This window comes from Populus nigra, chromosome 1, assembly GCF_951802175.1.
Source record: "Populus nigra chromosome 1, ddPopNigr1.1, whole genome shotgun sequence".
NCBI lineage: Eukaryota > Viridiplantae > Streptophyta > Magnoliopsida > Malpighiales > Salicaceae > Populus > Populus nigra.
Window position 1 is genome coordinate 43,738,508 of NC_084852.1, and position 26,065 is coordinate 43,764,572.

The 26,065-nt window shown below is 34.4% G+C and overlaps 4 protein-coding genes across 5 annotated transcripts; 3 read left to right on the top strand and 1 right to left on the bottom strand.

Annotated features, from left to right (window-relative positions):
* Nucleotides 1–2,610: 2,610 nt before the first annotated feature.
* On the top strand, nt 2,611–9,449 carry LOC133679853 (ferric reduction oxidase 6-like). The gene is made up of 9 exons (XM_062102570.1): nt 2,611–3,031; nt 3,123–3,216; nt 3,327–3,524; nt 4,577–4,811; nt 6,752–7,079; nt 7,163–7,436; nt 7,830–8,085; nt 8,200–8,629; nt 8,978–9,449. Exons 1-9 carry the CDS (start codon nt 2,812–2,814, stop codon nt 9,145–9,147), a joined length of 2,205 nt encoding a protein of 734 aa, XP_061958554.1. The 5' UTR covers nt 2,611–2,811; the 3' UTR covers nt 9,148–9,449.
* Nucleotides 9,450–12,189: 2,740 nt separating this feature from the next.
* On the top strand, nt 12,190–16,667 carry LOC133679870 (endoglucanase 25-like). The gene is made up of 6 exons (XM_062102594.1): nt 12,190–13,080; nt 13,541–13,851; nt 14,293–14,754; nt 15,422–15,557; nt 15,647–15,819; nt 15,912–16,667. Exons 1-6 carry the CDS (start codon nt 12,699–12,701, stop codon nt 16,311–16,313), a joined length of 1,866 nt encoding a protein of 621 aa, XP_061958578.1. The 5' UTR covers nt 12,190–12,698; the 3' UTR covers nt 16,314–16,667.
* Nucleotides 16,668–16,899: 232 nt separating this feature from the next.
* On the top strand, nt 16,900–21,685 carry LOC133679877 (MLO-like protein 13). Of its 2 annotated transcripts, XM_062102613.1 has the most exons (15): nt 16,900–17,049; nt 17,222–17,391; nt 17,916–17,973; nt 18,370–18,581; nt 19,093–19,209; nt 19,495–19,552; nt 19,640–19,737; nt 19,840–19,914; nt 20,008–20,096; nt 20,202–20,251; nt 20,350–20,390; nt 20,527–20,733; nt 20,856–20,923; nt 21,135–21,195; nt 21,302–21,685. In XM_062102613.1, exons 2-15 carry the CDS (start codon nt 17,275–17,277, stop codon nt 21,515–21,517), a joined length of 1,467 nt encoding a protein of 488 aa, XP_061958597.1. In that variant the 5' UTR covers nt 16,900–17,049; nt 17,222–17,274; the 3' UTR covers nt 21,518–21,685. The 2 variants fall into 2 exon arrangements, with proteins under 2 accessions (XP_061958597.1, XP_061958590.1); XM_062102606.1 differs by lacking the exon at nt 16,900–17,049 and having other exon boundaries at nt 17,109–17,391.
* A 562-nt stretch (nt 21,686–22,247) lies between these two features.
* LOC133679894 (uncharacterized) lies at nt 22,248–25,091 on the bottom strand. Its single transcript, XM_062102624.1, has 5 exons — nt 24,624–25,091; nt 23,870–24,121; nt 23,308–23,544; nt 22,977–23,194; nt 22,248–22,695 (listed from the first exon to the last, which is right to left on the bottom strand). The coding sequence occupies exons 2-5, from the start codon at nt 24,119–24,121 to the stop codon at nt 22,431–22,433; spliced, it is 972 nt and encodes a 323-aa protein (XP_061958608.1). The 5' UTR covers nt 24,624–25,091; the 3' UTR covers nt 22,248–22,430.
* Nucleotides 25,092–26,065: the final 974 nt, after the last annotated feature.

The window sequence follows — 26,065 nt, forward strand, 5'->3', positions numbered from 1 at the left end:
AAAAAAAAAAAGAGTTGATGAAAATTACACGTCGTTAGATTACATGACCAAGATCGAAATATGTGTTTCCTTTTCATGTTCTTTTCAAAGCTCATGGGCTTTTCGTTTTTTTTTTCTATATTCTTTTCTTATTATAAAAATTTTGTTTTAGAGAAATATTTTCTAAAATAAAAGATTTTTATTCCCCTTTTCAATCAATTATATTTTTAGTTCTAAATATAGAAATTTTTAATTTTTTTTAATTTAACTCTTCCAAGCCCACAAATCTCTTTATCAAATATTTTAATTTTATCAAATTTACTTCATGTTCATCTACTGCCAGTACAATTAAAAATTATAGATTCAACTTGATAATTTATTGGATTTTTGGGCTATAAAAAAAGTCCCATCATTTATTTAGTGCTCGATTTCGCAAAAACAAATTTGATTTTATTATTTGTAAAAAAATAAAAAAAAATCAAGGAATCAACATTGAAAATAGGTGAAAAATGAAGGCTTTTTCTAAACTAACAACACTTTTTTGAAAAAAAAACCCTTGAGATTTTTTTTTAATTTGTATTGTGATCCTTTTAATTTGAAAATTATATGTTTTGATTCAATTTTTTTTCTTCATGTTTATATCTCTAGTTTGATGAAAGAGAGAGAGTTATTGAATAGAAAAAAAAGAAAGAGAAAATCATTATTTGTCCATATTTTGGTGACAAGACTTGTTTATGGTGTTAATAAATTAGAAAAAATTTATAAAAATATTTTTTTATATATTTTTTTTTGTTAGAAAAAAATAAATCAGGTTGAGAAAGAATTAAAATTTCAAATTAATTTTGTATTTTTTAATTATTTTAAAGATGATTTGAGTTGATGGATTGACTTATTGAAGCTCCAAGGCTTTTTTTTAGCTAAAAATAGGATGATGATAAGTTTGGGATAAAAAAAAAAAAACATTGCCCCGACTTTTTAGTAACCTTTTCAATTGCTTGCCAAAATCTACACCGTCGGACGATGCGGTGTTTGTATTGTTTTTTTCCTCTAAAATACAAGTTTTTTTATTAATATTATTATTATACTGGCAAGTATTCTCCTTGTACAACCCGTTACGGTTTTTTTTTTTTTTAAATATGTATCTGATCACTAAGTTTTTATACTTTTTAATTAAATACCGTTTTATTTTTATTTATTTTCAAAAAAAAGTTATGGCATTTTTTTATAACATCAGTGAAAGCTTTTTTTATTTCTTGCATACTATTTTTTTTTTTAGATTCTATTTGGTGGATTTCCTGTTCATGTCACATTTATTGTTTGATGGTTAATTTAAAAAATAGATTCTAAAAAATAAGTTATTAAACCCCCTAAAAACCATGACTCATTATAAGTTTGACATGTTAATTTTATTTGATTGGAGTTGATTCTAAATCTCATTATCTTGATATATATATAAAAAAGTTTATAATAATATCATTTTGAAAAACATTTTCATTTAAATTAAATTAGGTTTTGATTTCATCAGATCAAGTTTCATCCAAGTTAATTTAAGACTTGAGCCAGTAGGAGACCGAGGTTTTCAAATTTACCTCTTATGGCAAGTTAGGTTTAGTGACATTGTAAAAAAAAAAAAAATATTTGCCCATGACAATATATAAACAATGTGTTGTTTTTATATTTTTAACGCACCTATGTTAAATTTATTAAAATTTTTCTAAAAAGCACGGCCTTTGAGGGATAAAAGTGAAGCAAACAAGGAGAATATTTATGAGATAAAAAAGTTTTTATTCATCCAATATATATATATATTTGTAGTGATGATTTTTAATTTTTATCAAATAAAAAACATAAAAACAAGAGTTATAATTTTTTTTAAAAAGAGAAATTACACTAGTAAATCATTTTATTTCAATAGGATTTTAGTAATTATTTTTCTTATAAAGATGTAATTACCATATAATTAGATAAAAAAAATTAAAAGGTTGATGTGATATGAGATCAAATATTTTAATTTATATTTATTTTTTAATCTTTAATTATTATTAATAATTTTTTTCAACATCTTTAATCTTGATTTATTTTATTAAACAGGCAAGTAAAATTTTAAATTCATAATAAAAATATTTATTACTTCTATAAAACATGCCAGACAACGTTTAGATTTTCTTTTACCTTAATTTGTTTTTTAATCCCACTCACGGGCACAGGCGAATGACTTGACTAGTGTCAACTAATTACTCAACATAAAATACTCCATGTCACTAACTCATTGTTGAGCAAGGCAAATATCCACTTTGTACTCAAAGTCTGTGGGGTTTGTGCATTTGCCTATGAAAAAGACTTTTGGGTTTTGCTGGCAATCGATACGAGAATAACCCAGGTACACGTATATTTTATGTGGCCTTTCTTTCTTTCTTGATAGTTGCATGTATTTATACGCATAAATGGTAATAATTTCACTCCACTATTCCTTTACTTTGTTTTGGGTGTCTCTAAATTCTGTCAGTTTTTGTCTCTGATCAGAATAGGAATGGTAAATATTGTATTTCCCATCAACATCAACCTCAACTTCAACCAAGACTGAAAAACAGTGTATAAAAGATATCTGACAGTGTCATTTGTCTGCGTACGTTTAGAATTTATGGAGGAAAATGGTTTTAAGACCTGATAACCAAGTGCTACAACAAGTGGTTCATGTTTTATCCACTTTCCTTTTCATTAATTTTACGAACTTTGGATTTGTCTGCTTGATTTTCTGTATATATGTGATTCTTGGTCACCTGGGAATACTGAACAGTTTGAGGAAGAGTAAAACAAGTCAATTTCTTTACCATGGATGGAAACTCTGTTCAGGAACCTTTTCTTTTGAGTGAAATAAGTGTCAAGAAAACATCTCTCTTTGTTTCATCAGTGAAATGGATTCTCAAGATTCTAATGTGGGCTATTTTTGTTGTATGGATTGGGGTTATCTTTCTCTTCCCAACACAGTTTGGTAATGGATTGCTTGAGAAATACATTCATGCCACCAATGGAAATCCTTGCGGTATTACAGGTCTGTAATTCAACTTTTTCTGTCCTTATTCGTCTTATGCTTATCTTCATCTTGTTGCTTTCAAGCTTGATATTGCAACTGGAAATTGCAGGAAGCTTATTCCTTGTATTAAGTGGACCGGTTCTTGTTATTGCCTTTCTTTCCATATTTCATCTTATCATATCCGGTGACGAGGAGTTCCAGCAGTAAGTCATCTCCTGATTAGAGTTCTCTTATGTGCCTATTATTTGTTCTATGTACTAGCCCTTTTAATCTTCGTATAACTTGTTTTTTTGGCGTAAACTTGTGATTACAGGAAGAAGAGTTCGAAACATCCAGGCGTCCGCTTATGGACATTCCCTTTTCTTGTGGATGGACCATTCGGGGTTGTTTCTGCTGCTGAGTTTATTGGCATTCTACTATTTGTTGTGTACGTTATCTGGGCCTTGTATGCTTATATAATCCAGAGTCTCAACCGTATATCTGGGGAGGATTTGACCCTTATGGAGGAAAGGTAAAACAATTTTATTGCTTTTTTTGGATCAGTCTGTAATTGTGTTTATGTCCATGTTAACTTTACTCGTGCTTGCAGTTTTTTCCTTTTTAAAGAAAAAATTAGTTGCTTAATCTTACTTCGTTTTCTATTCTTAGGATTTTGATTCTCTGATGTGGTTAATTTTCACAACAAAACGATTTCTTTTATATTCTTTTTTTTGTCTAGTGTTATTTAAAGGCTCTTCATTGCTTTATGTGATTAGCTTGGTCTAAATAGAGCGACCTCTATAAGAACTTCTGTTATTGAAGGTCTTTTATTTCTTTCTATTCTAATTCTTAAACCAATCTTGGTTGTAATATCAATCTCTTAGTTCAAAAGGTAATAAAAATGAATTGAAAATAGTAAATGCAAAAGAGGATGCATCTCAACAACGGAGAGAAAGATCATGTGGCTTGAAAAACATGTATCCATATTATCTTGACACCACCACTGCTGTGTGGTTTTTTCCTTAAGTCAATCATGTAACATTTCTTGTTCTTTTTTCCTTTTAAGAATCTTATTCTTAAATACAACACACAAATTCAACAGCATTTACACAATTCGTGTCCTCATATACTTCTCACAGGTTTTTGTTTGTTATATACCAATAGCTTACTTTGAAGATTATAAATATTGTTAATTTTTAATTTTCTCTGGTTCGAAGTTCACAAGCATGTTGCATCCTCAACTCCTCATTCTATCTTTAAGATTTTGATCTCAAACAGATTCAAAGGTGACTTTGAATATTACTAAGATAACCAACACCAAATGAGAGCTGTTGATGGTTTAATTTAAATAAACTATCAAATAAGATTCAAGCTACAAAGTGGAAAGCCAATAGAGCAGAAAGGATGAAAGAAAGTAGTATACATGTATTGTTTGAGGGAAACTTCTTGTGTTTCAAGCACCTATATGTAATTGATGATTGTTTGATTCATCACTTTGCATTTCTTAGTAAACAGTCTAAATTTTTTCACGTGAAAAGGCTGCTACCATTTGCCAAGTTTCCTTGCTAATTCAAACTTTTCCAGTATTCTGTTCTTGAAAATGATGGGAGGTCATCTTGGTTCAATGGGATTATATTGCTTGGCATTTTTGTTTCTTCCTGTTGCAAGAGGATCAGTTCTTCTCCGTTTTATCAATATCCCATTTGAGCATGCCACGAGATACCATGTATGGCTGGGGCACCTGACAATGGTGCTGTTTACTCTCCATGGGCTATTGTACATAGTTGGATGGGCGATGGAGGGCAACCTCCTGCATAAAGTGAGTCCTCATGCTTCTTTGTTTTCCTTTTTTCTGCCTGCACGTGCTTGCTTAAATACAATTCTTAGCCACTTGCATGTGCATCTTTTGACTTCATGGATTCACTTGTTAGTTGGTGAAGTCACATATGAACAATCTCTTCCAATTTTGAGTGGTAACTTGTGTGCATATGTGTATGTGTGCCTTTGGTTAAAAGGGTAAAGCTGAAGGAAAATGGGAAAAACAATTTCAAAAGGGAAGTTGGATATTTACAATGCCAAAAGTAGAGCTGTAATGGTGCATTCTGTTGAAATAAAGAAATACAGGTTGGTGACTGAACTAAAGAAAACTGGGGTAGAACAACAGGCTGCTGATTTCATGGAATCTGATGCAGGCAGAAGCTAACTAGGACAGTGACAACACAAAAATTGCAAGAAAAAAGACACATAAGGTTTAATGAGCGAAGAGGGTTACAGATGTGAACCTTGAATTCACAATTTTATTCTCTAGAACATAAAGCTTATGGTGGTTGCTTGTTTAAGAGGTTTACAAGACCTTTAAACAGGTCAGAAAACCTTACCTCAACTAGGAAACAACTAGGATTCCAAAAACATAAAAGGAAATAAACAAAAAATCCGAATTAAAATATAGAGTTTGAAAAAAACATTGGAAAAATAATAAGAGTTGCCATATCAGGAGCATCAATGCTCAAAATGCAATTCTAAAAGATCTGACGGTCCGTTCAGCGACTTGTTTGCTGATTGCCTGTAGAATAACCTTTAAAAATTTGAGTCCGACCCAACAGTCAGATCTCCTGTTATCGTGGTTTTAAGGAGCTAATAAGTCCCAACTATTCTAGACCTTTTTTTGGACATAGACGTGCCCCACTGATCCATGAAAGCATGTGCTAGGCCATCCACACAGTCTGTCTGGGCCATATCCCCATCTAGTAATGTCAAATCATCACTTGAATGCTCAGAATCGCTCGTGTCTACAAGTCTAGCTACATTAAAATCATATCGTCAACTATCTAAGAAAATGATCTAGAGGCTAAATTTTAGGATTTGATTTTATTAATAATTTAGGCATTGACTTTATTATTTTTTCAAATTGTTTTAATTTTTATAACTAGTTAGTTTTATTATGGGCTTGGTTATTTTAGCAGAAACCACGTAGTTTGTAGTTTGAGATTTAGGCTTGGTTGTTGTTCTTAGTTTTATTTTGGTTGGAACATTGTGTAAAATCAGCTGAACTAAACATGATACTTCAGTAAAATATTTGTCCTGAGAGTCTCTCTCCTGTGGCAGATTCCAGACCCTATATCCCCAAGCTTAGTCTGCACTAGCTAATTACTTGCCTTGTGCACAATTGTTTGAAATGGAAATATGGAAGTAATAAGTACAAGTCTCTTATATAATGCAGTTTCAGGAAAAACTTTGGTGGCTATTTCCAACTACTTAATGGTTACAATACTTTTTTTCTTAGTTTTATACTACTTAGTGTACCCGTACACCTTTTGGTTGAGTTATAATGAAACGTTGAGTGTTCTGTGAGTTATTCCGCATGATATTTGCTGAATTCACCTTCAGTTCTGCATATATAGGGTTGTTATTCATTTGGATGCTATACACATAATATTTACCAACATAATTTTTTTATGGTAGTTAATTTGCTCGTGCACTGATGTAAAAACTTGCTTTTATCTGGGAGAAAGAAGTAAAAGTCACAATGGTTTGTTGTATTAATTGAAAAAAAAAAAAATTCTATTACAAATGTAGATATAACAAAGGATTTTAAGCAAGGCTCGTCATGTAGAAGTAGGAAAGCCTTATTTGGACAATTGGACAAAATGCTAATATTTTACTATTTAGTTGGTTACCCTTTTCATTCTCTTCATCAGAAATCAACCAAAAGGGTTCGTAGATCTTCTTTATTCTCAAATACTTTATTGTTTCATGCAGCTATTATCATGGAAAGATATTGGTGTTGCTATTCTTCCTGGAGTTATCAGCCTTTTCGCTGGTCTATTGATGTGGGTGACATCACTTCCTCCTGTTCGGAAGTGGAATTTTGAATTGTTCTTTTACACCCATCAACTATACGTGGTCTTTGTTCTCGGCTTGGCATTGCATGTTGGTGACTTTATTTTTAGTATGGCTGCTGGTGGAATATTTCTTTTCATGCTTGATCGATTTCTGAGATTATGCCAATCACGAAGGAGTGTTGATATAATTTCAGCCAAGAGCCTTCCATGTGGAACTGTGGAATTGGTCCTTTCAAAACCTGGAAGTAATGATAATTCTTCACATATCTTTTGTTTCGTTGCATGTGATCTATTACCATATGTTAATGTTTCAAGTTTGACAATGCAGATCTGCGGTACAATGCCCTCAGTTTTGTATTCCTTCAAATTCGGGAATTATCTTGGCTGCAATGGCATCCTTTCAGTGTTTCATCTAGTCCCTTGGATGGTAAATATCATTTGTCAATTCTTATAAAAGTTCTTGGGGAGTGGACGGCTAGGCTCAAAGGAAGTATCATGAACATATCCGAGGCTGAACAACCAGCTTCTCCTTCCCAACCTGGTCCTAAGATAACAGCTTCTGTTGAGGGGCCATACGGGCATGAAGCGCCATACCACTTGATGTATATACTCTAATCTCAAGACCACTTATATTTGATGTATATACTCTAATCTCTAGGCCTTAGATTAGTTACTGCAAACAATTAAATGAAAAGGATTTATAAGCCTGAAGCTGTTTATAATTCTGGCATTTGACCAAATGTAGCAAATGATGCCATTTTTGCTACCAAATCTATGACCTGCTTGAATTTCCAAGGCAGATCGTTTATTCTTCACTTTAGGAAAAAAAAAAAAAGAAGAGTTCAAGCTTGAATTCAAGAAAAGCTAACGCTTGTCATTGCTAGTGTCAAATGACAATGTTTGACAAATTAGAATAGAATTTACCAAACATCCAGCTTTACTCAAGTTTTATATCTGTTTCTAGTAGACTGACTTTGGCCATTTTGTACTCTTAGGTATGAAAACCTTATTTTGGTAGCAGGTGGCATAGGGATTTCACCTTTCCTAGCGATTTTGAGTGATATTCTCCACCGTGTTAATGAAGGGAGACCCTGTCTGCCACGAAATATTTTGATTGTTTGGGCTGTGAAAAGATCAAATGAACTTCCTCTTCTCTCGACGATGGACCTGGAATCAATTTGTCCATATTTCTATGACAAATTAAATCTTGAGATTTCCATCTATGTTACTCGAGAGTCAGATCCTCCATTGGTAAGATTATTTTTATTCAATATGCTCATGTTACATGCCTTTACCTAGATGTTTTTCTGTCTTTCACGTTCAAATTATCCAATTTTGCTGTCTCTAAATTATTGTTATTTACAGGAGGAGGGTGATATTCATGATGTTACAGTTTCTTCTGTTTGCCCCGTGTCAAAGGGCTGTGGCATGTCGGTTTTGGTTGGTACAGGTGACAGTATATGGTCTGGCCTGTACGTCATCTCGTCTACAGTGGGCTTTGTTATTTCGCTGGGTATTTTGTATGTATTTTATATAAATCCTTGTAGCATATCAACTTGGTGGTACAAAGGACTCCTTTTTATCGGATGTATGCTTGCAAGTGTTGTTATCTTTGGGGGTCTTGTGGTTGGTTTATGGCATCTTTGGGAAAAGAAGAATTCTGCCAGGGAAGAATACGATGAAAATAGGCTAAAGCCTGGCATGGTTCAGCATAATGAAGATGCGGCGAATTTGTTTCAGAAAAACCATACTAGTATAACCACTATTCAGTATGGTTCAAGACCAGACTTCAAAGGTATGATTCCATGCAATGCTAGATTTTGTCTGGCATATGTTACTCAATAGGGAAGATTTGACGACATGCATTTAATGGGTGTGATTTGCATCTTTTGTGAATATAAGTATGAAATTATCATAACAGGCTTTAAGTTTTTTTTATATTCAGTTATTCAAAATCATTTCCAAATCAGCTGACAGATCACAACGTTCTACTAGGAGTAAATAGCATTTACGGTGGCTACAAGCTTGTCATCGTACATAGTTTGTACCTAGTTTATACTGCAAAAGTATTAAATAAGTCCTCTTTATTTAAACTGAACGAATTGCTGCTTCTTTTATTCTATGTGCTTTTTCCTAATTGTAGAAATATTCGGATCCGTATCGGAGCACTGGGGTTATGCAGATGTGGGTGTCATCATTTGCGGTCCTCCAACTCTTGAGACCAGTGTTGCTAGAGAAATCAGGTCTCGGAATTTAAAGAGAGAATCCCACCATCCAGTCTTCCATTTCCACAGTCATACTTTTGATTTGTAGATGCCATGTCCAGAAAAAATGTCTAGGAGTATATGTGTATATAATGGAGCCTAGAGGCTATAATATGCAGCTGGAATGAGGTGGCGTTCACCTGCAGTAGCTTCCTCAGAGATGCAATGCAAGTAGAGCATGCATCATTCACGCTTGTAATGCTCACGAAACCTGTAAGAATAGCACCCAATTATATCTTATGGATGTTGGAATCAAATATGTATAAGAAGTGCATGTAGTTAACAACATCATATGGATATGGTCGAGGGAAAGTGCATAGCAGATATATGTGATTAATTTCTGTTTTTATTTGTTTCACTGTGTTTGTGTTTGTGTGTGTGTGTGTGTGTGTTTCATTTTTACCAAGTGAATGAAGTTAACATGATTGATGACGCAAGAGATTGAGGTACAACTGTAGTATAATAATTCAGTGGTTGTGGCTATTATACAAGCAGTAGCTGACAGATTTTAGTCTATTTAACTATATAAAAAGGGAGTACATTAATGATTGAACACTCAGCAGCATGAGCATACCATGCTCCTCTCGGTGCCAAAATAGTTCCTTCGTCGGTGGATGGTATTTCTGTTTCTTTGTTCTAAAAGAACAGTGCAGTGGTGTGTATCAATCTGCGTCAACATTCTTTTTTATGCTTAATTGAAGAGTCAAGAGACTGGAGATGGAAAAGATGAGACATCTAACAAAACCACAATAACTTCAGATTGTTAGTAAGTAAATGAAACGAAAGCAAGCTTGTCCAGTTTTTCATGTCATGGGATAAGAGAGCAGCAACTGATATGAGGCATTCAGTCTTATTATTTTTATGTACGCAAAGTCTAAATCAGTAATGCATGCACTTTGTATACAAGCTAAGCAACGTTTATATATATATGTGTGTGTGTGTTTATATATATATATATATATATATATATAGAGAGAGAGAGAGAGAGAGAGAGAGAGAGAGAGAGAGAGAGAGAAGCATGATGAAGAAGGCGGAAAGCATGTCTTAAAGCGTCGGCAAACGTTTCGGTTGGAACTTGAAAGAGGAGCGAGGAGGCTAACTGCCGGTTTGATGGAAGCGGATGCCCCCATCTAAAATTGGTACTCTCAAGAGCAAAATGAAGATGTTGTTATTAATCTCAAATCCTTAATGCTCAATCTTTATTGTCAACAATAAATTATAGTTTAACTTAAATTCTTTACGTACATGATTATCATCTCTCTCAGTTATGTATGTGTATTGCTAATTCTTACTAACCTCTATGCCGCCGCGGTAAGATAAAATAAAATAAAATGAAAACAAAAAGCATAACCATTATCAACGTCATTTATCGCTGAAGATTTTTTTTTTTTTTGTGATTTGAAAATTTAAAGTGTACGTTTCATAAAATTGACTACGCTAAAAAAATATCAATATTACCGTCATGCTATTTTTTTCAACCAACTTCAAAAACTAGGTTGGATTGGGAAAAATAATAGACGCTGTTGTTATATATGTATTAACATGCGGACATTCTAACATTATTTGGTTGATTTGTTCAAAATTCAGTTTATTTTTTTAAAAAAATTAAAGATATATTAATCTAATAAATTTTTTTAAAAAATATTTGGCTGATGATATTTTAGATAGACCATAATTTAATAATCTTATCTTTTGGGATTCATGGTTTTTTTCCATACAAAGACAAATGACATGTCTTTCGCATTTTTCTCTTAAAAAATAAATGATGCTTTGTCTGTTGCAGCAGACGACATGTCATGTTTTTTCTGCTCAAAAACAAATGACATGTATTCTGCCTCTTTCTCTTATAAAAACAACAAACGCATCATTTGTTATGACATATAATATGTCATTTGCTGCAATAGACAACACGTTGATCGTGACATTATATTCATCACAAAACATTATAAATGACTACAGTGTTTCCAACATAATTTTTTTTTTGTGTTTGTTTTGTTATTTTTTTCTAAAATTATCTATCGATTTTTTTTAATATTGAGCTGATTAAGAATTTAGCTTTGTAATTTTTTCTTTAAAATACTATGAATTGTTGCAGTGTTTTTCCATATGATTTTTTTTCAAAATTATCTTTGTCGATTTTTTTTGAATATTGAGTTGGTCAATAATTATAATTACAATAAAACTAAATCACATGAGGAAAGCATTGTAGTTTTTCTCACAAAACACTGTGGATTACTACAATATTTCTCTAAATGATTTTTTATTTTATTTTATTGGAGAAAGCAATGTAGTTTTCCTTACAAAACATTGTCAATTGCTACAATATTTTTCCTCAAGGGTTTTTTTCCTTCCAAAATTATCTTTGTTTTTTTTTTAATATTAAGTTGGTAGAGAATTTAGTTTTGTAATTTTTTTTACTTTTTATTAACAGAAAAGTTAAATCATGTAGCGAAAGTACTGTATCTTTTCTCACAAAACATTGTAGATTGTTATAAATTATTTTGTTCAGTCTCTAATTTTTTGATCACCAACACAACTTTTTTTTCCGTCATGAAATATTTACTCCATCATATCTTTAGTTTCTATTATTTATCTAGCGTTGATTCACAATTATAACACTATAAAGTATATTTATTTTATAAACTCGCAGCAGCGTGCGTGCATGTCATCTCGTGTGTGTTTGTGGATGATCTGTTGATAACATCATGTGCATAAAGGTGAGATAAAGAATGAAAATGAAAGAATTTTAAATAAGAAGAGAAGATGGGGGTGCGATAGCAATTTTCTTGGATTGGTTTCGGAGACAACCCTTCTCTTCTCAACATACGTCGTATAACGGGGTGATATATGTCGATAATATTAATAATGACACTACGGATACGAGGAGTTTCTTCAGATCCGTGTATGAGGGAATTATTATCCTAATTTTTAACTGGGTTTTTATAGAGATTAGTATGATATGGAAATAAATCTTCCTTGATTGATTTTTAATTGTTCCTTTAATAGAAATACAAAATGATGTGGCCGCGATAGAAAAGGCTAATTAAAGATGAGCTTAATGGCATCTTTCAGGCATTAACATGAATTTTTGCAAAGCAAAATACCATACAATTACCAAACTGTTACCGTTCTTGCTTTCTTTCTTTCCCTGTCTGTCCACTGTCTTCAGAGTGAGAAAGAAATTCATTACAGATTTTAGCTGTTTGGAGGAAAACTTCATAGAAAAACACAGCATTACACAGACTGTCTTTGCCTAGAAGTGGATGATTGGTCACCTACTAGATTTACTACAAATTAATTATTAAAATAAAGAATCAAGCCCAACTCACCACAGCATTATTGACTCTTCCACCGTCATCAGTCTCCGCTGTCCACCATCCATAATACTCTCCATCCCCATCCCCACACCTTCACTCCCCTCCATCCCTCCTCCTCACACCCAACAAAGAGAGTGTGTGTGTGAGAGAGAGACAAAGACAACCCACATTTTCTTTTTGTCAATACAGTGTCGGTGGCACTTCAAGTTTTGTTCTTGAATCGAGGGAGAATCAAAAGAGAGCTAATTTACTAAATACAAGAAGAAATAGTGAAACTTTAAGGATGAGCATGTATGGTAGAGATCCTTGGGGAGGATCCCTGGAGATAAATGCAGCAGATTCGGCAACAGATGATGATAGGAGCAGGAACTTGAATGACTTAGACAGGGCAGCTTTGTCAAGGCCGTTGGATGAGACTCAACAGAGTTGGTTACTGGGTCCAGCTGAGCAAAAGAAGAAGAAGAAATATGTGGATCTGGGTTGTATCATTGTTAGTCGCAAGATCTTTGTGTGGACTGTTGGGAGTATTGTTGCTGCTGCTCTCCTGGTTGGTTTGATTACTGTTATTGTTGAAGCTGTGCCTCGCCATCGTCACAATCATACCCCCGCTGATAACTACACCCTTGCTCTACACAAGGCACTCATGTTCTTCAATGCGCAAAAATGTATGTATCTTTTCCTTTTCTTTATCTGATCTGTTCCGATTTCTGTTAGTTGATGTTTGTATACCTTTTGAATTCATTTGTTTGTTAAATTTGCAAGATAGCATCATTTTGTTGCAAGAATGAGGAGAGACTTCTTCAATGAATCCGGGATTGTAACTGTTTAGGGGAACATGAATCATCAATCTTAACAAACCCAGATCATGAATTTATTTTATTTACTACTGCTCTGTTATTGGTAATCATCTATATTCAGGAAAGTAGAAATCGTTCTTTCTTCCTTTCTTTTTGTAAAAAAAAAAAAAAACCAGTTTGAATGTGGCTTACCTTTGGTATCATGGATTGTTGATGAAAATCATTGATTTGCACGGATTCAGATCATAAGTTTCAGTTACTGTTGCTACTGTTATTGATAATGATCTTGATTTTGTTTATGTTCGTGTATTTTGATGGCAAATTGCAGCAGGAAAGCTTCCAAAGCATAATAATGTGTCATGGAGGGGAAGCTCGTGTTTGAGCGACGGGAAAGGTAAACAAGGTAGTTTTTACAAAGATCTGGTGGGTGGATATTATGATGCTGGGGATGCCATCAAGTTTCACTTCCCTGCTTCTTTTGCGATGACAATGTTGAGCTGGAGTGTTATAGAATATAGTGCGAAATATGAAGCTGCTGGGGAGCTTAACCATGTCAAAGAAATTATTAAGTGGGGAGCTGATTACTTTCTCAAGACATTTAACAGTTCTTCTGATACCATCAACACGATGGTTGCACAGGTGAAGTAACTTTACACAATTTATCTAAACATAGATATAATTGTACATCTGAATGAATTTATTTCATAGCTGTCTTTAACTTTAATGTTGATGATGCTTGGTTTTACAATGAAAACATGATCTTGCTTGGGGCACTTCATGTGAAAATGCAAGGGTAGGGCTTTTTTCAAATTTTTGACTTACTGGGATCAAAACTAGCAAGTTTTTTTCATCTGACAATTTCTCCATGGAAAACTCAACTTCCGCCTATGCATAGAAAATTTCCTGGTTACACAAATACTGAAGTCGAGATTGTTTATAGCTACTATTGTATTGGCCATCATCACATAAACATGATTCAAAAAAGTGTGCTATTCATCAAATTATTATTTTTATCTTTGTCTGTCGATCCGCCATAGGATATATGGTCTGACAGATGTTGATTTCCATCCTATTTGACAGGTTGGCACGGGGGATACTTCTGGTGGGAGTACCACTCCAAATGATCATTATTGCTGGATGCGTCCTGAGGACATTGATTATGAAAGACTTGTAACTGAATGCAGCCATTGCTCTGATCTTGCTGCTGAAATGGCTGCTGCCTTGGCTTCTGCATCCATTGTTTTCAAAGATAACAAGGCCTACTCTCAGAAACTTGTTCATGGTGCTAGAACTCTCTTTCAATTTGCAAGAGATCAGCGAGGTAGATATAGTGAAAGAGGGTCAGAAGCTGCCATTTTCTATAATTCAACTAGTTACTGGGATGAATTTGTTTGGGGTGGAGCTTGGCTGTACTATGCAACTGGAAATAATTCCTATCTTCAGCTTGCTACAAATCCTGGCATAGCCAAGCATGCTGGTGCTTTTTGGGGAGGGCCGGACTATGGTGTCCTTAGCTGGGACAACAAGCTTGCTGGTACTCAGGTTAGTGAAGCTTCTTATCTATTTTCTATCATGCCTTTCCTAATCATGCAATTAACTTTTCTTCCGAATGTTATTAATTTTGCCATGCATCTGTTCATGTTTCTAATTTAATAAGATATCACATGTTGTTTCATATAATATACCCAAATGATAAGCATCTTTAGGAGTTGATATAATCTATTTTCCTCAGCAACGGAAATATAAGGTAGCTATGCATATGTATGGGTTTTTATTTGATTCTTGATGAGTAAGAATTGTGGGTTCCTCTAATTGCTTGTCTTGCTACAAATAAAGTGATCTCGTTCTGAGGTTTCCATATTCAACAAAATTTGACCTGGGATGTGTACCTGGTAGTTCCTCCTCCTTTTTTTCAAAATTCTAAAAGTGAATCTCAATTTGTTATTTTATCTCCTGCCTTTTCTTATTTGTACCCATTTCTACTTTCTTGACTATTATGTCATGAAACCTGATGAACTGCTGTTGACATATAAAATCATTGCCCTGATGTGGAAATGTCAATGATGATCTCCTATTTGGATCCTGTTGATATTTTTCTGCTGCTATTTTTACATATTACATCATAATGTGCCTAATTCTCTGTTAGTTTACTTTGAAAATATATGGTGGTATACTTCTGTCCTGATGAATAAATTTTGTTGTGTGATAGCTACTTTTGAGCCGTTTAAGATTGTTCTTGAGCCCTGGTTATCCGTATGAAGAAATACTAAGGACATTTCACAACCAGACCAGTATAATCATGTGTTCGTACCTGCCAATTTTCACGAAGTTTAATAGAACAAGAGGTAAACCATCTCTTATATGACTGGCCTGGTCACAAGTGAATGGATTAACTTTCAGATCCCATTCTAACTGTTTTGGTGATGTTCTACAGGAGGCTTGATTGAGTTAAATCATGGAAGGCCTCAGCCCCTTCAGTATGTTGTCAACGCTGCCTTCCTAGCTACCCTATATAGTGATTATCTTGAGGCTGCTGATACACCTGGATGGTACTGTGGACCAAATTTTTACTCTACTGACGTGTTGCGTGATTTTGCCAAGACTCAGGTATGCCATACCCTATGCGATAAGGTGTTCTATATTGGACCCTGGCATAATTTGAGCGGTTTATAACTTTCTTTTTTCTGTCTTTGTGACAGATTGATTACATCCTGGGCAAAAATCCTCGTAAAATTAGCTATGTTGTGGGTTTTGGTAATCATTATCCAAAACATGTCCACCATAGAGGTGCATCTATCCCTAAGAACAAGATCAGGTATAACTGTAAAGGAGGATGGAAATGGAGGGACACCACGAAGCCAAATCCAAATACACTTGTTGGAGCCATGGTTGCTGGTCCTGACAGGCATGATGGTTTCCATGATGTTCGCACCAACTACAATTATACAGAGCCAACGATTGCTGGAAATGCTGGATTAGTTGCAGCACTTGTGGCTTTGTCAGGTGACAAAACTACTGGGATTGATAAGAACACCATATTCTCTGCAGTTCCCCCAATGTTTCCAACTCCGCCGCCACCTCCAGCACCTTGGAGACCATGAGATGCCACAGTTTTTTAGAATATATCTGTGGGGCTTTTGGTTAGATGATTTTGCTGCAATAGATTTTGGACTCGGAACTCCTTGGAAGGTAAAGATAATGCGACTCCACGGAAGGAGGATGGCTTTAAGAAGGACTGCAGAGCATAAGTTTGTGAAGATGACGAGGGTATACGTGGTTGAGAACTTGGACAATCATTAAGAAATTGATATTCTGTACCCCAAGATGCCTGTCGTAGTTTTTGATATAAATAGTATATGTGTATGATATGAAACGTTGTATTCTTTTTTGGGGGAAAAACGTGAATTCAACAGTTCAAAACTGATTAACAATAAATTCCATTTAAATCTGTAACAGATCTCGTCTCATTACTGGATCTCTTTCCCTCTTATCTTGATTCTTTTCCATGCATGTGGACACATTTTGTACATTTTGTGCATATTTCGGTTGGAACATACACCACCAAGTATTTCACAAGCAACTTTGGTGGTGTCGATTGCACAAGTGCCCTATCAAATCATCTCATCCACCCTCTGTTTGCAACCATATTTATACTTGGAATAAGACTATTCCAGTTGATGATGTGGCAGCAACTGCTGCATGTAGCTTCTAATAAAAATAGGGTAATCAGTAGTTCCTTGGCATAGATCAACTACCGAGTAAAGAAGGCCATGACCACCAGTTTGAAGTGTGCTCACAGTAAAACTGGAACCTCATTCACGTGAGGAAACGTATGAGGTCGGCTTCAAGGGATTCCTTTAGAACTCCTGTGATACTGACCAATGCTTTTCCAATATTTGTAAATTATATGCCTTCCTTAATATGGCGGTGTCAATTACATCATATTCTTTCCTCTTATCTTCGGAATGTGCTTATTCTTTGGCATTCTTACGGTCTATATATATTTCAGGTGACTTTCAAATTCTTCTACCAGACACTCAAAAATCACATTCACAGGGTACTATGGCGGAAGAATCCAAATCTTTGCAGTACACACCTACATGGGTGATTGCTGCTGTCTGTTTTGTCATTGTTCTCGCCTCCATTTTTGCAGAGCGAGGTCTTCATAAACTGGGAAAGGTATGCTATATATTCCCTATGGTATCTTTTACACTTGAGCTAGGTGATATTCTGGTTTGATTTTTCTTCCTTCAATATTTAAATTTTTTGGTTCCCGGTTCCCAAATTGAACATCCTCAGTATCACTACTAAAATTGTTCTTTTGAACACATCTTATTTGGACCAAAATTCAAACTGAAGTGAAGATAAATTTGAAGTCATGCACTGCCACAGCATGTAGAAATGAATGTACGAAATGTTGCTGATTGCAATACTAATGTGTGCTATAATCGTACACTGCTCATTAAATTAAAAACGTTACTATTTATGAACCTGTATCTCTTCTTCCTTTCCAAGAAAATTTATCAGCTTTTATATATATATACATAAAAGTTTTTTATGCATCAATTGAATTTTTAAGTAAAAAGGAAGAGCTTCTAAGCAGAGAGGTGATGTTTCTTCATTTTTAAGAGGTTTATGGTGCATAATCCATTAATTCCTAACTTCCTAAGGGACTTGGTGATTTTTTTTGTTTGGAAATTCAGTTCTTGAGGAATACGAAGCAAGATGCATTGTTTGAAGCCTTGCAAAAATTAAAAGAAGGTTAGACGATCCTTTCTCCCCAATCTTTATTTCCTATACAAGATGTATATTATATCTAATGACGAATTCTCCATAATCCACAACATGTAACTAATGCTGGCAAGTTTGCATTTATAAATATGTCCAGAAATTATACATAAAGTGCAAGGTTACAATGGATTTGAAACAATCGCTTCACTAATTGCATGTTGTAGTATAATGCTAAAATATGATCTAAATATGTTCTCAATGTGTGTTCCAAAGAATACTGTGTTTTGGATGTTATTTTCTCAAAACAATTTCTCATGAAGTCTGAGAAGCCACAATAGGAGTCTTAAAAGTAAAGCATATTGACAGGTTTTTTTTTTTTTTTTATCTCTTGGGTCTAATGGAAGTTATCCTGATGTTTTCCTACAGAATTGATGCTTTTAGGGTTCATTTCCCTTCTGCTAACAGTTACCCAAAATACAATAAGCCGCATATGCATCCCACCTCATCTTGCTATTACCATGTTGCCATGCAAGAGAGAAACTGAGAGCAGCAACCACGAAAAAATCTATAATCAAGCTATAAACAATCGACGTCATCTACTATCTGCAACTAATAGTGCAGAACGTTGTGCTCGTGAGGTATGTCACTATGTTTACTGCTGTAAACATAACTTTTTACCAACTAGTCCATGTAAATTTGATTATTTTGCAGTTAAATTAAGTTGTTAATTAGGCAGAGGAGAAGATAAATTTAACTAGAAAACCACATACTGGCCATCCCATGCATTAGTATTTATACATGAATATGAGATAATCTAAGCTAATGGCTCCACAATGTGCCTAGATGGATCCACATGAGGATTAGTCTAAGCATGCAAGTAAAGCAGGTCCAAGAAGGGGCCATGGTTATTTTGGAGGAATATTTTTCTTCATGGGATGGCTCAAAGGTCTTGTTTTGATGATTGGAATGAGGATTGGTCTTGAAAAGTTGAGTTGTTGATTTGTTAAGTAGTTTAGCAAAGGCATAAAAGGTTGATACAGATAAAATGGATATAGAATAGCGAAAATCCTTATATGAATTAATATATCTAGCTGTGCTCACATTAAATCTTATAAACTAACATTTTGCACATGCCTTTTCCATACACAGGGGAAGGTTCCATTGGTGTCTGTGGAAGCATTGCACCAACTGCATATTTTCATCTTTGTGTTGGCAATTGTCCATGTTATCTTTTGTGTATCTACAATGATTCTTGGAGGGGCAAGGGTAATGTATCAGTCTCTTACCTTTATAACCTGCTCCACACAAATTAATTGGTCACATTTTCCCCTTTGAGCTGAACAGACAAGAATTGAAGCTGATATGCTTCAATTGTGTAGCTCGTTTTCGTAGCCATTCTTACTGATTTGGAATTTTCGTCATTTGTTTACCCTAACTGTTTTACATCATTGTCAAGTATTTTTTTCCCCCTTTCCTGCATATCTACTTTACGTCCATTAGTTTCTTTACATTTCGAATTATTGTGATATGTATTAATTCCACCTTCCATAGATACGACAATGGAAGACTTGGGAGGATTCCATAAGACATCCATCAAAAACATTCAGAGGTTGGCTTGAATCTAAATGTTCCTTTCTTCTGCACAGAAACAATAGAACTTCTGTAGTTTGTTAAATGTATGCTTTCTGTTGTGCAGATCAAGCAAAGCATCAACATGAACACCATTATTTTCACAAGTTCATTAAAAAACACGAAAAAGGATATTGGAGAAAGTCAGCTGTTTTAAGTTGGCTGGTGAGTTTCAAGCCAGCCTATGTTGCCTCTTATAATCTACAGTTGAAAATTTTATACAAGAGTATGATATAGAATTCAGCAGTTTTCTCTGCTCACTTTCAGATAGCATTCTTCAAACAATTTTATCACTCCATTACCAAATCAGACTACATTGCTCTTCGAAAAGGATTTATCACAGTAAGTTTCAATCATTAACCACATATCTGTTCACTATATAATTCTGCAAGATGTGTTCGATTAATTTATTGATCATTGATTTTTCTAATCCAGGCGCATATTCCCCATGTGTTGGATTTTGATTTTCACGATTACATGATGCGGACACTGCAGATTGATTTCAAAAGAATTGTTACCATAAGGTAAGTCTTTTAGAATAATGGTTTGTTTATTTATTTATTTATTGAGTTGTATTTCAGTATTCAATGGTTTGAAGTTGAACAATACCAAATAATATTGGACAACAGCTGGTATCTGTGGCTCTTTATTGTGATGTTTTTGCTGATGAATGTGGAAGGTAATTTTCCTTTTTCGAAGTTGAGCAATTAAATTCCAGTGATTCATAAAAAAAAGGTATCATTAGTAATCCTTTCCCATGCGTGAATGAAAATGCAGGGTGGCATTCATTTTTTTGGCTGTCCTTTTTACCAGTAATTGTAAGTATAACTGAGCTAATGTATATGTGTGTGCGTGCATGTGTGTAAACACACAGATTTGAAGGGTTTAGTTGACATGTTTTGATGAATGACATTTGATGCAAGCCTAATAACATCGAGCTGGTTTGAATGGCAGCTTCTGCTACTCGTTGGCGCTAAGTTAGAACACATTATCACTAGTTTAGGCCACAGAGTTGCAGAGAAGACAGTTCCTATCGATGAAGCACGAGTACAGCCTTCAGATGAACATTTCTGGCTTGAGAAACCTGCCATTGTTCTTGACTTGATTCAGTTCATTCTGTTTCAGAATTCATTTGAGATTGCTTTCTTCTTCTGGATTTGGGTACACATGTTCTTGGCAAATAGTTTCCAAAGTTTATCACATGGTTTTCCATAGTTTTCAATGCATACATAGCAATACAAGTGCGTTTGCAGTTTTGGTTAATTAGTTTCCTCCCCTTCCAGAGCACATACGGATTCCGCTCATGCATCATGGAAAGAGTGGGCTACATTGTGCCAAGGCTTATTATGGGGTAATTCCAAAACCTTATGATCCATTATATATATATATATATATATATATATATATATATATATATATATATATATATATATATATATATATATATATATATATATATATATATATATATATATATATATATATAATGATTCTGTTTTTCTGTTTATTACCCAAGTATCCAAGAAAACAAGCCTTCTTATTGCTTTATTTGGTGGGTGCAGTTTAGTTGTTCAAGTTCTATGCAGTTACAGCACCTTGCCTTTGTATGCTCTAGTCTCACAGGTTGGTGAACTTATACACCCAAGATTTACTTTACATGAGCTCCTTCATGATTGACATGTTTCAGAAACTCATTTTCTAACCTTTTGCCGATGGTATCTGAGGGAAGATGGGCACCAGTTTTAGGAAAGGGATGTTTGGTGAGGATGTGGAAGCGGCAATAGGAATCTGGGCAGGCGGAGCAAAGGACAAGAGGGACCCCAGCGAGAACCACGGAGCACGTATGCATAAACTAGCCACAGAATCATCTCATAGTGCGGCACAAGAAATGGTTATTATTGGAGGCACAGAGCTTTCTTCTGTGACCCAAGCGCCTGTATCTTGAAATTTGGTTCTTCGGCAAAAAGGCAAAAGGGAACATCCACTTACATCTCCTCAAGCCTTAAATTTCCGCAGACTCAACATTTAGCCAAACCATTGCTCATAACTTAATATTCTGTGAATGTTTTTCACTTTGCTTTATTTAATTTGCCAGTCATTGCTATTCTTTTCATCCCACGAAAAATCCCTCCACCACCTATTGAACCGAATGCCCTTGTGGTAAAAAAGAATATCAAAGCCTCAATCAAATGCAGATAATTTTATCGCTAAAAAGAATATCAAAGCCTCAATCAAAGCCTCAATCAAATGCAGATAATTTTTCGCTTCTTTCTTGTAAGATACAGTACAGAATGCCTGTTGTTCTCACCACGATCATTGTTTATTCTTTCCATTATCACATAAATGTGCCAGTTAAAAACTGAATCCAATCTCTCATGCCACCGAATGGCAAGCTTTCTTATCACTTTTGCAGGTACGCATCAATGCATGACGAAGGTAAAACATCATCAGTGAATGAGATTATAAGGTCAAAAACTCGTATTCTCAATAACTTGAATAATAGAAGCTAATTATTCCCTCATTCCAAACCCACATGATGGTGTGTGTCTCCTTGTATATATTAAGAACATACTACATGTATAGTTCAGAAGATGCTACAAAATTAATAAGAAAAAAGTTTACTGAATGGTAAGAAAATAAAACAGAGGAGGAAAAATACGCTAAGACATTGCACCTTTCACAAAAGCTGGTTGATTAATTTTTCTTCTGTATTCTATTTTTGTAGTTACAAACATAAACACCAAAACCCCCTAAAAAAAAGAGGTGAATAAGGAAGTTACAAGGATCAGTCAGTCAACAAATGCCATCTAACATATCAATTTTTACAGGTACATGTATTTTCCTCCTAAGTATTCAGGCTATAATGAAAAAGATGACAAACCTGCATGCTTAGGTCTTTCAAGTGGAAGCTTTCTCATCTCATGACTTTCTTGGTGGGTGGGGGGAACTTCTTCAGTAGCCTCTTCCTTTTCAAGGTCCTTCAGAGCTCTTTTTGCATAAACAGTGAAAGCAACCGTAGTAACAACAGCAATAATGAAGGAGATGATGTTGTATATTATTTCCACAGCAGTCAAGTGATAGTTCCCATACTTCACATCAGCAAATGTCCTTATCAACCTACCACTGCACAGAAGCACAAGCATGAGGTTGAGCAGGAGGTAGGGAAAACAAATTGGCATATCATTATTTTGACAGAGTTTCTTCAAATAGAAGAACTCGGAATGTAGTGCTTTTTGGTGAGCTGGGATAAATAGAGATTTGCAACAACTGATTTTGCTTTCAGTTTTTTTAGTCATCATCTGGACAAACAGTTCAAAAGAATTCCCAGGTATCTTTGTTTCCTTGCATGTTTCTTTGGAATAAGAACTGATACTGGAAAAAAAAGTATAACCAAGAGAACGGACCTGTAGATGTAGATAAAAGCTTCTGGTACCATTCCAGCAACTGAACCACACAAGTAGGGCCAAAATGTCATACTTGTTACCACTATTGCATAGTTGAAAATTGTGTACGGAAATGGTGAAACCCTAAAGAGGGCAACCACTTTAAATTGATGGAACCAGCTCCCCTCCCCAGCAAGTCTAATCATAGAAGCTTTCTGAGGCCATCTCTTCAACCATTGCTGCACATTCAACAGGAGATAATTCGCAAAAATGGAGATGCAGAAGAAAGAAAAGTAAGATCCAATATGAAAACCAAGTTGTCTAGCTTATATCAGTTAAAATCATGTCTTACATGGATGCGTTCACGGAAAACTAGCCCAATCAAATAGGGCAGGACCATCCCAATAGTGGTTCCAACCATGATTATCACAAACCCAATACCATATCCAAAGATCATTCCAGCCAACCACATGGAAGGACCTGAAGGAATTAGGAACACTGGGAACAAGGCAAGAGAAGCAGTAAGCACAAGGGCGAGGACTGGACGTCCAAAGGCAGTTGCTTCCCATTCCATCATTGGCAAGAGAACCTACAACGAAATTGATTAATCTTTGGCACAACCAAACTTAAAAGCCAAGTTGATTCTTAAACCTTAAGTTAGCAAACTTGATAAAGCTTGCCAACCATTATGCTGCATTCATAATCCAAACTGATGCCAAAGAACCATCTCGAACAAATTATAAACCAAGCCCACTAGCAGAAGAAAGTTCGAAGTACAAACTCAAATATGAAAAGCGCAAATGAATGCTGGACATGTAACAAAATGGTATATGCAATGCTTGCTGATTAAAGCTATAGACAGCACCAAAGCAGGCAAAAGATACAAACAAAACGAAAAGAGAGAAATAAAGCACCTTCTCAAAAAGAAATGGAACCCCCCATTTCACGAAAACGAGAAGAAGTATGGTGATAACAAGACACCAAATTAAAGCTTTGATCCACCAGATGAAAGCTTTAATCCTAGCTCCCGATTGCAGTTGTGAAATATCAAATTCAGGTGCCCTTGGTTCGTCGGATATAACAAGCCTAACATATTCACTGTCTTCCCTACCATGATGCTCCAACTTCCCGCTGTCGTTTCCCGACTCCTCCGCAGTCTGTGCCATCTTCATTCATAATTAAAAAAAAAAAAAAAAAACCCGTCAAGATTAAAGAAAAGAAAACCCAAAAACAGAAGATGATTTGGCTCTACAAAAAAAGTGGTGACTTATTTATGAGCTCGCATAGACAACAGGAAGCATGCACTCTATCCATACTTGTCACAAATAAATGCTGATAGAAATTTCGCAAATTAACTAATAAAAAAAGAAGCAGGAAGCTTGATTTAATTTGACTCTTGAGAAAATCAAATTCAAGGAGTAAGTAAAATGGATTAGACTGATCTAGATTTATGAATTTCTTGATGGGATTGTTCAGCCAAAAAGAGAAAGAAAAGGTAGAGATTAATAAACTGTAGTGAAAATATATATCTTCTTCTGCTCTTCCAAGTAAATAAAATTTCCTAATCTGCTGCTATCAATAGTAACAATAATAAAGCAACAAGTGAAATAACTTCCAAGTATGAATTATTCTTGTCTTCTGAAGCATGAAAGAAAGCTAGTAGTTTACCCTTGATGGGAATTTAATCGGAGAAATCAGAGCCGCCGGTCGGAGAAGTCGGAGACAACCTCGTAGACTGGGTGGGTTGTCGTCGAAAGAAAGCCTTGCTTGCTTGCTTCAGTTGATAAGATTAGGGAAGGAACAAAACAGAGGATTTTATTTAACTTTCCCTTTGCCCCCTTTTCTTTTTTGGTTTTTGTTTCCTTTCAGATAGATATTGGGGCAAAGAGAAATCAAAATTCAAAGTCTTAAACGATTGTGTTGGTCAGCAGCCATCCACCAGTATTAAATTTGCATATTATTTCAAAAGTCAAATTAATTATACTGCAGATAGCTATTTATTGTGCCTACGCTTTTGCTTACAACTTTTCTTAAGAAAAAAAAATCAAATCAAATAAAAAATTACGTGCGCGTTGAAGAAGCTTCCTTCTTGGACCATCAATCCCAGCTGAGACCTTTTCCTTTTCTTCCCGAAAGTGTTTGTTTTCGTGGTTTTTAAAAATTAAATTAATTTTTTTTAATTAATTTTTAATATTTTTGGATCATGGAATTATTATGGATATACCAATCCTTCATATTCTTCCACACAAGGAGGGCCAACCCAACATCATCTTTTCTTTCAAATTGACTGCCATCTCAAGTCTTTCCTGCCCTCTCTCTATCTCTTTGATTATTTTCTTCTCTCAGCTTAATCTTTTGGATATCGAAATTCAATAATTATCCAGACGCGAACCAGAGTAACCTTAACCACTCTAATCTTGCAAGAATTACTTTTTAAGTTTTTGCGTCTACGTAGGGGCTTCCCATTCACGCCAAATAATTTTCCTTTTTCTTGTTTGCTTTTTTGTTTTTTTTCACTCAAACTCTTTAACAATTTTTACAATTCGGATAAATGGCCGCGTGATATATCACATTTGATATTAATATAATGATTATTTTTTAAAATATTTTTTTATTTAAAAATATATTAAAATAATATTTTTTTATTTTTTAAATTTTATTTTTAACATATAAATATTTTAAAAATAACAAAAACTTTATTTGAAATAAAAAAATTTACTTCTTTTAAAAAATAATTTTAAACTATAATTAAACAAGAATAATTATATATGTAGTAAAAATTATTTTTTAAAGTATTTTTTACTTTGAAATGTATTGAAATAATATTTTTTTTATTTTTTAAATTTATTTTTAATATTAATACATCAAATCAATCAAAAATATAAAAAATAATTTAAAACTAAAAAATAATATAAAAAATCTTTAAAATACAGTTAAATTACAATGTCGAAAGTACACAAGCATTTAAGCCCATATTTAAAGCAACTCAACCCATAGAGAGAGAATTAAAGTAAGTGAAGTCTTCACAAGGCATCTACATGAAACATCACTTTCAAGACGCCTAAAACATTAATTTCTCCCTATAACAAAGTTGTTTGGCGCTGCAATTA